Source organism: Morone saxatilis, unplaced genomic scaffold (assembly GCF_004916995.1).
Source record: "Morone saxatilis isolate NCDOM2014 unplaced genomic scaffold, NCSU_SB_2.0 Contig11, whole genome shotgun sequence".
NCBI classification, from domain to species: Eukaryota; Metazoa; Chordata; class Actinopteri; family Moronidae; genus Morone; species Morone saxatilis.
In genome coordinates, this window is record NW_023339663.1 from 12337531 (window position 1) to 12351215 (window position 13685).

At 40.9% G+C, this 13685-nt stretch overlaps 2 protein-coding genes across 4 annotated transcripts in view; both read right to left on the bottom strand.

The window, feature by feature from the left end:
• Positions 1 to 27: 27 nt before the first annotated feature.
• Positions 28 to 10605, bottom strand: golm2 (golgi membrane protein 2). Of its 3 annotated transcripts, none has more exons than XM_035651812.1 (10): positions 9506 to 10605; positions 6509 to 6563; positions 6281 to 6383; positions 5869 to 5959; positions 5550 to 5673; positions 5233 to 5316; positions 4408 to 4692; positions 3812 to 3949; positions 1856 to 2044; positions 28 to 703 (listed from the first exon to the last, which is right to left on the bottom strand). In XM_035651812.1, the coding sequence occupies exons 1-10, from the start codon at positions 9830 to 9832 to the stop codon at positions 627 to 629; spliced, it is 1473 nt and encodes a 490-aa protein (XP_035507705.1). In that variant the 5' UTR covers positions 9833 to 10605; the 3' UTR covers positions 28 to 626. The 3 variants fall into 3 exon arrangements, with proteins under 3 accessions (XP_035507705.1, XP_035507706.1, XP_035507707.1); XM_035651813.1 differs by having other exon boundaries at positions 1856 to 2023; positions 9506 to 10604; XM_035651814.1 differs by lacking the exon at positions 1856 to 2044 and having other exon boundaries at positions 9506 to 10604.
• A 1388-nt stretch (positions 10606 to 11993) lies between these two features.
• The window catches only part of fam189a1 (family with sequence similarity 189 member A1), a 91818-nt gene continuing 90126 nt past the window's right edge, over positions 11994 to 13685 (bottom strand). The window contains exon 12 of the mRNA XM_035652110.1: positions 11994 to 12748. Coding sequence (XP_035508003.1) covers positions 12551 to 12748 — 198 coding nt within the window. The 3' untranslated portion in view covers positions 11994 to 12550. The remainder of the gene's footprint in view (positions 12749 to 13685) is intronic.

Here is a 13685-nt window from a genome sequence, read left to right on the forward strand (position 1 = left end):
AGAATGAGGAGCACTTTTGAGTGTCTGTCACAAAAAAAGAAGATCGATTTAATAGGCCATAAGCAAAGTCCTTGGCATTTGTAATGCATTCCCAATCCTGTAAACGAAAAAAATGTTCTTCCATGTACAAGTCCCAAAATTATGTTAGAAAGGCAGAACTGCCGAATTAGTCTCTTTGATAAACATCTCAGGTGAAGAGTTTGTATCAAGCAACAGCAACCTGAAAAGGAAAAAGTAGCAAAAACAAAAACACAGTTTGACCTTGTAGTTCAGGTGTGAGTCAACAGGGAAGAGCCCCCCACTCCAGTATGAACTGAGGCAGTTATCAAATAACAAAACAGTCAGTGTACAGGATATCATCTCTACTGTCATAACTTAGAACCATTAGCTAATCAACAGCAGCTCAGGACAATGCCATGATTTTTTTTCTCCTTTGTATTATGTTATGTTATTCATAATTAATTCATTAGTTGCAATGTCTGTTCTTCAAAATAGTCCATGACATTGAGTATGCACCCTATAAATTCTTAAACATATTGATGTTCAAACTATTTTGTCAAGAAAGACCTTGGTTGTAGAGGAAGGTCTGAATATTTTTAATGAGTAACGGCTGTACGAGTTCCCATTCAAAGAATGTCAATGGCTTGATGTCTTTTCCCATAATCCACAGCGCGGTCTCCCTGCATGTCTCGATCTTCATCGTCTAGAAAAAAAAGAAATCAACACAGACATTAGAGATCAAATAATAGACAATACACGCAGTGAAGAGCTGTAACCACACTCCATTATTACATAAGGAAATGATCTTTTTTGATATCATTTATCTAAACTATTTCCTTCCCTTGTCCAATCACATCAATAGGTTAATGCCAATCTGTTACAGGGTACATCCATAAAAGATATGGTCACCTACAGTGCAGTCAGGTATCAGGATTTATGTTTTTCATTGTTGTTTCGGATACACTTCAGCACACTGGATGTGAAATGAAACAATGCTGACTTTTAGGTGTTCACATCCGTCTTGTGTGAAAAGTGTAGGACTTGTATTGTGTTTTTTTTCTACATAGTTCTCTTGATTTAGCAACAATGTCTTAATCTAGAAGACGTTTATTGAGAGGACACATTTAATTTGGGGAGGAAATAATATGCTACATCTAGCTAGCGTATTATCAGCTTCCTTATTCCTTATCGGTCATTATAGCAACAACAACATTTTTATTGAATTTAGAGACAGTATACAAACTGAACAGCTATCATAAAGAAAACAGATAAAAATGACAAATTACAGTCGAACATGAATTAAATAGTTTTTGTTAGACAATCAAATTCATGGCAGGAAACTAACAACAAAGAAAAAACAACAACACAGGCATGCATTTCAATATTTCAAGGATAACACAGACACATTCACAAACACAGTGAGCTATATTTATCTACTGGTCTAGATGTGGGTCAGATGTGTGGTGGGCACAGACAGGTGGTATAGCTAAAATGAAGCACAGGCAGGAGAGAAAATACTAGATGGCAACTGAATTAATCTCACAGAACCGTAAGTTCCTGGGTCATTTTGCTGTTACTGTGTCTATACAGTAAAAAATGAATGACACCATTCAGTTACTCATCCTGAACTGCATGCATAGCAGTCCTGCTTTGACCCTGAAGCCTTTTTGTCATAATTCTTAAACATGTAGTTTATGGTGGATTCAAGGACCAAACTCAGGGTACTGTGAGCTACTCTAACTGTCGGGACAAATGCAGAGGGGGGCGGCAGCAGGACAGGGGTGGAGGGAGGTAGCAAGGGAGGAATGGTGGATACACATCTGGACAGGCAATCCAGTCCCCCAACCTGGCTCACCTTGAACGTCTTCCTCCCCACCATCACCATCCTCTTCCTCATTGTAGGCCAGCTCGGCCTGCTTGTCGGCCTCATACTCACCCACGTTCCCATCATCCCCATTGTAGTCCGCTAGCTTAGAGCCGTGTTGCGGATCTACTGGGGACTCGTTCTCATCAAAGAACCGGCCTGCAGGAGGCAGAGAAGGGCCTCATCAGGAAGGGAGGGAAGCGAAGGCAGTTGTAGGGAGACAGGGAGGAATGGGTGAAATACTGCATAATGAATGCATGAAGGAATAAGTGATTGCATGAAGAGGATAATAAAAGATGATGAAGATGAGGGGAATGGATACATGGTGGCAGATGTTAATTAGGAGAGAAGTGTTTCTTAAGAGTAAAGGGAAGCCAATCATGGACTTGAAAGCACAGTGTCGAGTGGAAACAAATGGGGTTCGCTTGTAATGAGAGACTGTTTAAAGTCTGGAGAGCACTGAGCACTAATTGAGTTACGTGTTTAATCATCTATGCAATCCAATCAATCAAATACAATAGCCCTGCTGTAAATCCTATCTTATGTTTAGTTTTTGTGAGAAGTGTTGATTCAACTTCAGGGTCATTTTGAAAGCAACGCATACAGTAAGTGTGTGACTCGTTGAACTGTGTTGTATACAGAAATGTTTTAAACATGTCGTCCACCCTCATTAAAATATGAAAAACACAAACACCTCAATTCAGTGCAGCTTCAGATGCAGAGGCCTGTGTGGATAGGTCATTTAACTTTTAATGTTGGGAGAGGATAACAATTGTTCTTTATGCTATGAAGCTATATTTGATGTGTTCGAATATAAATAGTACAAAAGCAAGAGGTTGAGGTCTTTTTACTGAATATTGTAGATATGGACAAGTCATTGTGGAAAAGTGACATTTTCCAATCAATGTACAATATTTACCAGTGTTGTACCTGTTTTAATATTGAACAGAAAGTGGGCCTTTTCATTGTTACAGGTGGCCACAATAGAGATGAGCCAAATACATAAACTAGGGATGATTTTAGAAAAAACGGACCATAAAATATGTAAAATGTAAAAAATAAACTTCAACTCAAATTGTGTTTTTACTCTGATCTATAATGCCTTTCCAACCTCTATCACACAAGCATCTGTGGCAGTTTATGTTCCTATCTCACGTCCTACAGATCTGAGATTTCTGTTGATCACGACAGGATTGGGTGGGGACTCAAGATGCACTGAGCCAGGCAGTGTCTTTGAGCTGCTAGTGTCTAGTGAGCACCAGACACTGCCAAAAAGGAGACATCTGGTGGGTGTCGGGTGTTAATTTGCCATAATAGGATGCAAGTATAAAGAGATCAGAGACAGAAGATTAGAAGGAAAAACAAAATGAAGACGTGAACTGAATACAGTCTGTGTTTTAAGCAGCAGAGCTGCTGAGGGTGAGGTGGATGTATGAGGATGAAAACAGAACAAATGAAAACAGAGGAGAAGGAGGGAGAAAAGGCAGCAGAGCAGAGCAGAAGCCAGGCAGCAGGAAAGGATCATCTGGGAGCCAGGTGTGTGTCATTTGTCTCCTCTCCTCTGCAACTGAGCCCTCTCCCTACTCCCTGACAGTGCTCCTACCCATATTCAGACATGACTTACATTCAAACAGATGAAAAGGTGTTATATAAAAGTAGGAGTGTAACCAGTTAGCAATGGGAAAAATTCACACCAATGGCATCGCACCAAATTTTATTTTACTCTCTGAGTTGACAAACATCACAGAGAGCTGGGAGGCAGAAGCTAAGCGCAAAGGCAGCGCTAACAAGAATAGCTGTGACTAATACTTATTATTTCATGTCTAATGTTATTTTTCCCCACCCCTCAAAATCTATTACCAATTTAATTTTTAAAAAGGCCTCCAACCACAACCTCCCTCGCAAATTACAGTATTGCCTTTTTTAAGTTGTCGTGGAGGAACTCACTTTGGCGGTGGTGTACTGCCTCTGCTGGAACTTGGTCTTTGGCGCGGTGAGGCTGAATAGGGTTGGGCACCTGGGCAGGGTTGGGGGGCAGAGGAATCCCCTTCAAGTGTTCGCCTTCAACCTTGACATTATCAGGTGCTGTCAGTAAGAAAGATACATAAGGTTCAGTTGTATGTATGGCCAAAATGTTCTTTATTATACCTCAGGAACGGGGCAAAAATATGCAACGCATCTCCTTAACTGCTACAACATTACTACTTCAATCAAGGGCAAATGAATGCCCTCTTTTTTTATAAAGCACAGTGTGGTAAACCTACTTGTGTATTCTTTAAGGGAGCCCCTGAAGTTTTGAAAGATGTTACACAAGACTGGGAAAACTCATTAAAATGTAGAAACTGCTATCAACTCCTCTACCAAGATAACAGTTCTCAGCTCCTGCCTTCACTGAACTAAAGATCCAGTGAAAGAAACATAACCAAAAGCATTAAATTAGTAAAACTACATTTCAATGAAGCATCATAACACATCATTACATGCCTCAAAAGACAGGACCATTATAATTAACACTAATTATATGGACATGGTGCATTCTGTACCTCGAAGTTGTCTTTGTTGTTCTCCCAGCTCGTCTGCCTTGATACCTGCTTTGTTGTCTTCTTCAAACACTATCGGTTTGTCTGCCTGTTTGACGATGGCCAGAGGTGCAACCACAGCTGCTCGCCCATCCACTCTGTCCTGCTGGAGCCTGGGCTGGTCCAGAGACAGGCCCTGCCCCCCAGGGCCATCAGCTGCCCCAACTCCAGGTCCAGGTCCAGCACCAGCTCCCACAACCACATCAGGGGACTCGTCATGTTTCTGAGTGATGGCTGGTTTCTTCAAGGCTGTAGATGAATGAAGTGGCAAAGTGAGACAACTTCTGTGATTTTTTTTGTGTTTCACTTGCAACAAGGACAGAAATACAGAAAGAATTTGGAGCTACGACCCCAGAAAAGCTTACTTGTTTTATATGACCTTTAGAGGAGTGGCATTTCCTGCCACAGCGCTATGCATAGCAGTACGTGATTGTGAATTCTGTAGTCCGTTGGCTTTGGCTTTAAATTTCACTGATAAACTGATAGGCCGACGTGTTTGTACAGGCCGAGTTTAACTCTCATCTTGGCAGTTTGTTGTCACCCTCCGCTCAAGTCGCAACTTCAAAATTAACAATGTGTATTTGTCCATATTTATGGACCTAAACAGTCTATACACTGGCATTGGGATCATCTTTATTATTGTTTTACTTTACTTTTCTCTGCCCATTCTGCCTTGAAAATTAGTCCAAGTGTAACTAAATTTATACACCTTCTACATAATTTTGCCCACTCATTACTTCACTGGGTTTGCAAACTTAAAAACTACAAAAATGTAGGTCCATTGCTTACCAAATTGCACATCATCGATTTTTCCCACCTCGCTGTCTTCAATGCCAGGCATGCCAGCGTCACTGCCAGGCTTACCCATCTCTTCTGCAACAGAGCAGAAGGAAATGTGACTTGTAGTGGATAGGTTAACATTAAAGTAGTTTGACAAGTTCACTGGTACAGTTACAGAAACAGGAACAACACACACAGGACACTAAACATATTAAATTTATAGTAGTAGAGTATTTGGTTACAGCAGTCAAGTAAGTTAACAACAATATAAATATAAGCAACAGTCTGATGGTCTAATTTTGTTGAGACCATCACATCCACTGTACCTTTTAAATCTTGACTGTCATGCCGGCGAGTGGCCACTGTATGGCGCTCTCCAATCATATCCACACCGGGTGCTCCCTCGACGTGTCGACCTGCCACTACGCCCTTTTGGCCATCAATTACACTCTGAAGTGGTGAATAGAATTAAGAATGAACAAAGGTGAATCAAGTTTGGCTGCTAATATCAGTACATCTGTGGTTAAAATCACAGTGCTGAATAAATGCAATGAGTGCCAGAGGGTATGGGGCCATGAGTAGCAGCCTTTATTGATACTAAAGAATGATGAACATCTTGTTTGTCGGGATTTCATCAATACCAACCTGTCTTAGTTTTGATGCTTCTTCCTCCAGGGTCTTTTTTGTTTCTTCATACTCTTCTTTCAATTGTGCAATCTGACGTCCACACTGTAAACTAGATAAACACATATTCCTCATAACTTTCACCATATCTGGGATTTTTTTTTCACCATAATATAAAACAAACAGGAAAAAAATTATCTTCTCAAACACTGCAAACCTGAGCTACGTATTAATTTATTTTAAAAACCTTACAATCAATACCCAATATAAGTGACATATCACAGAGATTGGATCAACCTTATAATGAAACTAGGAAATAAGAAATTAAGATAACTTTACTCAAACCTAACCCTAATATCACCTGATTATACTGAATATATAGTATACTGAAAGACTGTCATAGTAATGGATAATTTGAGAAGATTTAACATACCTCTCATACTCCAGTTTTCTTTCCAAGGTAGTGCTATTTTTCTTCACTTCTCTTAGCTGCTCTTCCTGTTTCATGAACTCCTGCTTCAGCTCCTTTAGCTGTTCTGTTTACAACACACACACACACACAATATATATAATGTATACATTTAGAGAGGTTTAACGATCCTCTATTTGTGCATTGTGCTTGAGAGTGACCTCTGCTGGCCACACAAGGATGTAGTCCTACCTTTCAGCCTCTGGATTTCTGTCATTTGGGCTGTAACATCACTCTGCAGCTTCATCTGTAGAGAAGAGAGGAAAGGGAAGTCAGTTCAGGAAGCCATGCCCTGCTAAGCCATGGATGGCTAAACTGTGCAACAGGTTCTTCATTTAGCTGGCTCCATTAATGCAGGGAAACAGGGGGAACAGGTTTGTATTTCTGCATTTATGTGTAACGAGGCTGCACAGCACAAACAGATGGTACGCAGTGTGACATTTTATTTACTTACTACTACAAGATTCACTTACAAGGCGATACGTTCCTGCCTATCAAAACCAGTATGCGGCTATAGACGTTAATCCGACAATTGAAAAATGAAGTATCTCACTTAACTGAACAAGTGCCTTTGTACTACGCAAAAAACACTAGCATAGAAGCTCACATATAGTTGGTTTCTAATCTTTTTTAAGCAGTCTTAGGTACTTTACTTACTTTCTCTGTAAGAAACAGTACTGATGTGAAATTGCCTGCAGCCCATATTGAAGCTCGCTGTGTTATGATATGTGTTTTAAAACTCTCAGTTGTATGCATACAGTCTTGAAGGGAGGGAGTGAGCAAGCAAGCATGTAAAGGGGAGAGGTGGGAGGGGAGGGAAACTTAAGTGATACCCAAAATCTATCTTTAGAGTATCAAACACTCAATCCCTGTAGGTCTGAAACGTGGCTGTCAAAAAGTTATAGTTTTGTCCTTCGCAAAAAAACAGAAGCTTTGGTTCACAAGAATAATGAGTAATTCTTTTTTGTTACAGTGCTGACAGGTTTTAAAGCAGACAAAGAAAACCAAGAAGCCCACGAAAGCTCACAGCCTCGTTATGTTACAAAAATTACTGCAATGACTCATGTCAAATTACAGATGAAGACATTGGTGGAGCTTCGAGGGGGGGAAATACCACAGAAAGGAAAGTGAATTTGACCATATTTCACCCGGGGTGAGCTTATAAATGGACAGTGGGGAAGTGATTTATGCCACAAGAGGTTTAAGAGATTTCTTTGATTATCCTTTTTTTTTCTCCTTTAGCCAAAAACCTGCCCCCTTTGGAATCTGTTGTGACTGAGTTTTTGAAAGAGTTATAATTGACTGAGAAATAAGGCAGTGAGGAAAGGGGAGGAGGAAATGCAGTATAAATGTCAACTGTTGTCAATACCTCGGCTTCATCTGGTCTCTCCCTCACTCTCTGCTGAAATAGGTTGTACAGAGGACAGACTGTAAACAGCCTGATTAAGTATAAGCTAGCATGATTCATTCTTGCATCTAAATGATACAATATACTTTACTGTATGGAAGCCCGTTAAGTCTGAACTGTCAGTATTATTTCTCTGCATTGCAGGGCTCTCTTTTTATGTAGCAAGCCTCTCTGTTGAAACAGGGTTGGGTTGTTGACTAAAGAGAGGAGTGGAACAACTGCCATTCAACACCTGCCTTTATCTTGATTACGGAAACAAGGAGCCGGATACTGAAGTTACAACCAAGGAACAAGGGAGCTTAGACTCCTCTTTACTCCACACTTCATATACGCCCTTCACCAACAAGAAAAATAATCTGAGCCCTGGCTTTTTAAATCTCTTACACAAAAACTACTTTTTAACAGTGTCAAACAATTTAGCTGCCAAAAGGGATTTTAGTATGGAATAAAAACAAACAACGTCAGTAAAACATGTCAGTTTGTAGAAGATTAGACAGTGCCAGCACAACAGGCACGGACAGAAGGCTAACTGTTGTTCTGTTATGATTGGATTTGGCCGCAGAATAAAGGATTTGGCTCACAAACATCGAGGGTGTGATGGTCAGCAGGAGAATGGGAAATCATTTGAAAAATGTCTCCATTAGGCTGACAGGTGAATATTGTTGCTTTATCCATCCAAGATAACTTTTATATAAATAAGTGACCCATTACAAGCACCGTTACAGCACTAAAGGTAACTGCACTGGCACCCAAGAAGCTACAAGGAAGTCTGATGTGTTGTGATCAGTGATTAATTATTAATTGGCAGTGATATGTTTGCTAACAGACAGGACCAAGCTGGCTTTGATCTTGCAGACAGGCATTAAGTCATCTTCTGCGTCTATTCAAGAGACGTCGTGTCGAATGTCTCCTTATTTAGTTAGGACACTGAGGGACAGTGCAGACAAGCAAGTGGTTTGACTATGTCAAGTCAAACAAATGTATGCTTGTCCATGTGAAATAAGTGCGTTGGACGGGATGCAAATTATAGGAACTCATTTTTAGGAGACAAAAAGTCAGTCAGTGTCGAATGAATGTGGACATTCTTATCTCATCGCATAATTTAATGACCCTAAAAGGGATATTAAAGCACCTGAGGGAGCGAGGTTGTTTAGAGATAAACACTGTGTTGGTGGAGCAGAACTGAGGCAGGAGTTCCCAACCAAGGACCATTAACATTACATTAACAACTCAAGACAAACCATTGCCCTCTTCATAATGCCTTTATCACCTCGCCTCTTTAAATCAGATAAAAGTTGGCTATCATCACGAGTTAGTGCGTACATGCTCCATCTGATACAGAATGGGGAGATCGCAGCAACATAATGTGATTAGAGTAGACATGGTGAGATGATTTAGATTATAATATTGTGATGTGATGGAAAAAAAATTTTCCCTAGTTGCATTGCAGTTAACTGATGCTTATCTAAACTTGCCTGGGTTTAGTGAAATGAACAACGCTGCTTTGTCATTATATTCCTCTTACTATCTGCTTGATTAAATAATACATGGAGAATTACCAGTCACACCCAGAGTGTAGACACAAAATGAATACAGGTAATTAAGAGGAAAAACTACTATGATACTGGAATTATACTTCACCTTATACTTCAGCTTCACCTGAGAAAGATTTCACCAGAAGGCTTGAAGCACAACTTGTTCCTGGACGTGGTAAAATGTCAACACCAGTGAAATTAAACTTCACTCCACCAAGACCACAGACGGGATCATTCCTACTTTACCTTATCATCACTGCACTTTTTGATGAGCGCCTCTCGGGCCTGCAGCTTGCCCTCCAGGACGCTGTAGTCTCCATCCTTCTGGTCGATCTGCTTCCTGTGCGTGTCCACCTGCACCATCAGCTCCGAGTTCCGCTTCTCCAGCCGGCTCCGCGCCGCGTCCGTCCGCTTCACCTGCGTCTGCACCTCCGCCAGCTCATCCAGCAGGCGGCCGTGCCTGTTGGACACTGTCCAGTAGTTGAAAGACAGTATGGCGATAACCACTATCAAGAAGATGAGGATGAAGGACGGCAGGCGGCCTCCCCGTCGGTTTGCACCAAACCCAACCATTTCAAAAAACAAAAAGTGTATCGTAACCTACAGAGAGCTCAGTGAGAGTATCCTCCCGCTGTAAAACACATCCGTCTACGTGACATGCCGCGTATATGCGGCAACCCTTCGGAAATGCAAACACTACACAGACAGACAGTCATGAATGTGCAAGACTTTTCACATTTCTCCTGATCTTCTTTTCACTCTCCTTCCTCCTTCCGCACACAAGGCATCTTCTCCGCCACTCGTCCAATGTCAGTGGGTTAGGTGAAATACGCCCGCAGGGACGTGGCCTAGCTCAGCTGGCGACGTTAAACACAGCAGACGAGACTAGACGTGGACAGCTACACGGCTCCGTGGCAGCGAGGAGGGCAAACACAGACACACACTGCTAGCTCTTCAACGTTAGCCTTCTGCTACTTCCCTCTCACTGTGCGCTTGTTATCCCAGCAGGGCTGCACACACGGACGCCTGAAGCTGCTTTAATTACACAACCACCGTCAAACGAGACCCCCCACTGATGGTTTTCGTTAATGTTAGCTCTCATTAACGTTGTCCAGCTAACCGCTTCACACAAGCTACCGACGCCAAACGCGACAACACAATTAGCTTCTGTTAAGACAGAAACAAACAAGTATCGTCTGTTCTTGCGGAGGACGGATGAAACGCTGGTGATATGACTGACCAACCCCTAACAAACACTAAGGTTACAGGCTTTGTGTCACACTGTCCACGACTCGCTGCCTACCAAACATGATTTCTGCGCTGCGTGAAGCTAGCTGTACGCAGCCCGAGTGACTTCCGCTTTCTGCTTCTGAAGCTGAAACGTTTCAAAATAAAAGTCCGAATTGATCGTCTAGCAGCACGAAGAAAGCGTGGCGTTGCTCCGTGTGTTGCAATTGTTTCTAGCCTTTGGTTGACGCCTGTGATCCGGTGTGTAGTCGTAAAGCCTACACTTGTGTTTTAAATCATGGAGGAAAAGAATCGGCCACTCTGTGAAAGCAATAAACTTTGTGTGAAAACATGACGACTAAGATTTTGCGAGTCGTGCCCAAGACCGGAAGCGCATGGCAGAATGAACAAGCACTTTACATTTATAATTAAATAAGGGTCCGGATTTAATCATTTATTCATATTGGATATTAGGCAAGTGTTGCGTGTCAGTCTCGAAAACAAAAGCCCACATATGCATTGGTATTATGCAACAGTATTTCCACTAAATCTCTGTCGGTTGTCGGTGGCAGAAAAAAATATGTGTACAGTCACTTATACACACTTATAAAATGTTGTTTTTCTTTCAGTGGCAAAAAATAAAATAGTGTAATTTTGAATGCTAAAGCAGCATCGGGAAGCGACTTTTGAGGCCTGTGATCTTATTACAAGTCTATCATCATGCAGTCTTTTGCTATTTATAAGTATTTACAAGCTCTTAAATAAATCACAGTGAAGTCATTCCAGTGTGCAGTGGTTAATTCAAATTTTATACTACATGCACTACCAGCACCTGACTGCATGGGGAGTTTTTTTTACAAAGCATAAGATTTGATATTTACTCAATTACTTCTTGTCTGATTTCAGATTTTTTAAATATTATTAATTTTTAACACTTTTACTGTCACAAATAACTGTCAGCAGCCTAGGGTTATTCTGTGCATTGACTAACTGGAAAGTCTATGTGCTGAATACCAATGTTGTATGTATGCACCAAATAAATCAGGACTGCTTGGAATCTGTCCACCTCCGTAACTTCTATTCATTCTTCACATAACTCAGTTAATATGACTCACCCTGCCTCTGTAACTTTGGTCTAGTTGCTAAGAAATTGCCAGTGCATCAATCACAAGTGTGGCGAATTTAGGTGTGTATGCAAGGGGAAAAGTCTAAAAAATCGTGATGACCCGACAGCATGAGGAACAGCGGTTGCAAGTATCGCTGGGTATTTAATTAAACAACACCTCCAACTACAACATCACTAACTTGAATCAAAAAACACATATTAGCTTCACCAAATTATTTTGGCCAGCCAGGTGACCCGATGTTCAAAACACCTCGAGACATACATCATTTAGAGACACTGAAATAAGAACACAAACCACAATTTACAAACTCATATTTTATTGTAACACTGATAAGAATTGTAACACAATGAGGTAAGTTAAATAATCCACATCTGTGATGTTCTTAAACCAGCGGCACCACAAAATATTCACCACCCTATCAGTAACAGTTCCACAAAGTCTGCAAACAATGGCTCGTAATGCCCAGTCTGTTCAGTTCACAGTTTAATACAAACATATTTCTTCCTGTTTCTTATGAGGACAAGAGGAATACTGATGTGAACACAATCTCCTTTGTCTTTCAGTCCCAGATCCAAACTAACCAGCTGAGTATTTGTTTCTTTTTTAAGAGATGAAACTCAGTAGAAAAGATCCCCTGAGGGAGAGACATTCTTTTGTTTTTCGGATGAGAAAGAAGCCACTACAGACACTGGCAGGCTCAGTCTGAGTTTGCTACCATTTCTGCTGATGACTTGGCACGGTCTCACAGGGCACTAGGAGATACAGACCATTTGAGTTTGCCTGTGCTGCAGTCACACTGTGAAAATAAATCATCTTTCAATGTTGGAGGAGTTATTAATGACTCTACAGACATCTGCTGCACAGCACAGCGTGGCTGCAACACCAGCAGCCTGAAATGCCCTCAGAGTTTTGATCCAAGTCTTTGTTGGGAGAGTGGTCAGAGAATAGTTTCTTTGCACTCAAGGCTTTGTTCAGAGGAGGGGGAGTCCAGTGGGTTGGTGGAGGCGCTGGTTGTTTGTAAGAGGTCCTTTGGACGGCGCATGGAAGGGGACGAACTCAAAGCACCGCAGCTCTGAAGGTGGAGATCCTCATGGCCACGCTTCCTGGGACTGCCAATGATGCGCTGGGTCATCACCTGTGCAAGACAAAATAGCCAAGAATGAAAGAGAAACACATTACTAGTTGTGCAGGGTCTTTTTTGTTTGTTTGTTTGCATTTTACAATATGTAAATATAAAATATATGCTGCACAGGGTGGCTATGGCTCAGGAAGTATGGCAGGTTGACCCCTAATGGCGGGGTTGGTGGTTCAATTCCCAGCTCCTCCTGTCCATCCAAATACTGTCAAATTTAACACATTAATTAATTAATAAAGAACTGAAATTTTAATTTATAATTCAATTAAATATAATTTAATGATCTATTAAAGCCATATTTTAGACTAAGCTTAAGTTTATTGAAAAAAGGCAAGTATGTAGAAGATTCATAATTAAAAAAGGTATTGATTTCTAATGCCACTGTTAAATATTTCTATTTAATGGTTTACTAAATATTTTAATTTAGGGACTTTTTCAAGAAAATAACGCTATATGTGCTTGTTTGCGTTTATATATTTCTGCCACTGTAGTTTTGAGGCAGCCATGTTTATTTCTTTTCAATGAATGGAACTAGGTATACTGTGAATCCTATACTCGTTATCAGACACAGAAGAAATCTACATCAGTTCAGTCTACTTCATCAACATCCAGACCACCTCAATAGACCTAATACCAGAGCAAGTTAACATCAGAATTATGTTATGTGTGTTAACATGCTACTGTACGCATGTCACTCAACTGACCCTGGGTTCAGCTTTGAGACAGGTGAAAGCTGAATTAAGTCTGGCAAAGCAGAGATGAGACTGATGACCTGAATCTGTACCAAAGCTTCTACTGTACAGAGGATAAACCCTTTTGATTTAAGTAACAACATTACTTAGACAAGGATACAAGGTTATTTAATTGCCAATTTACAACGCAGGATTGTATAATGAAATTTAGGTTGTACCTCCCTTTATGCTACTCATAAAAACAA

Coding starts and splice junctions, on each gene's coding strand:
- golm2 (XM_035651812.1), bottom strand. CDS start 9,832: ATGGTTGGGTTTGGTGCAAACCGACGGGGAGGCCGCCTGCCGTCCTTC. Junction 5,960..6,280: donor AGAAAACTGGAGTATGAGAG/GTATGTTAAATC, acceptor GTGTTTATCTAG/TTTACAGTGTGGACGTCAGA. Junction 704..1,855: donor TGGGGAGGAAGACGTTCAAG/GTGAGCCAGGTT, acceptor TTTTTTTTCTAG/ACGATGAAGATCGAGACATG.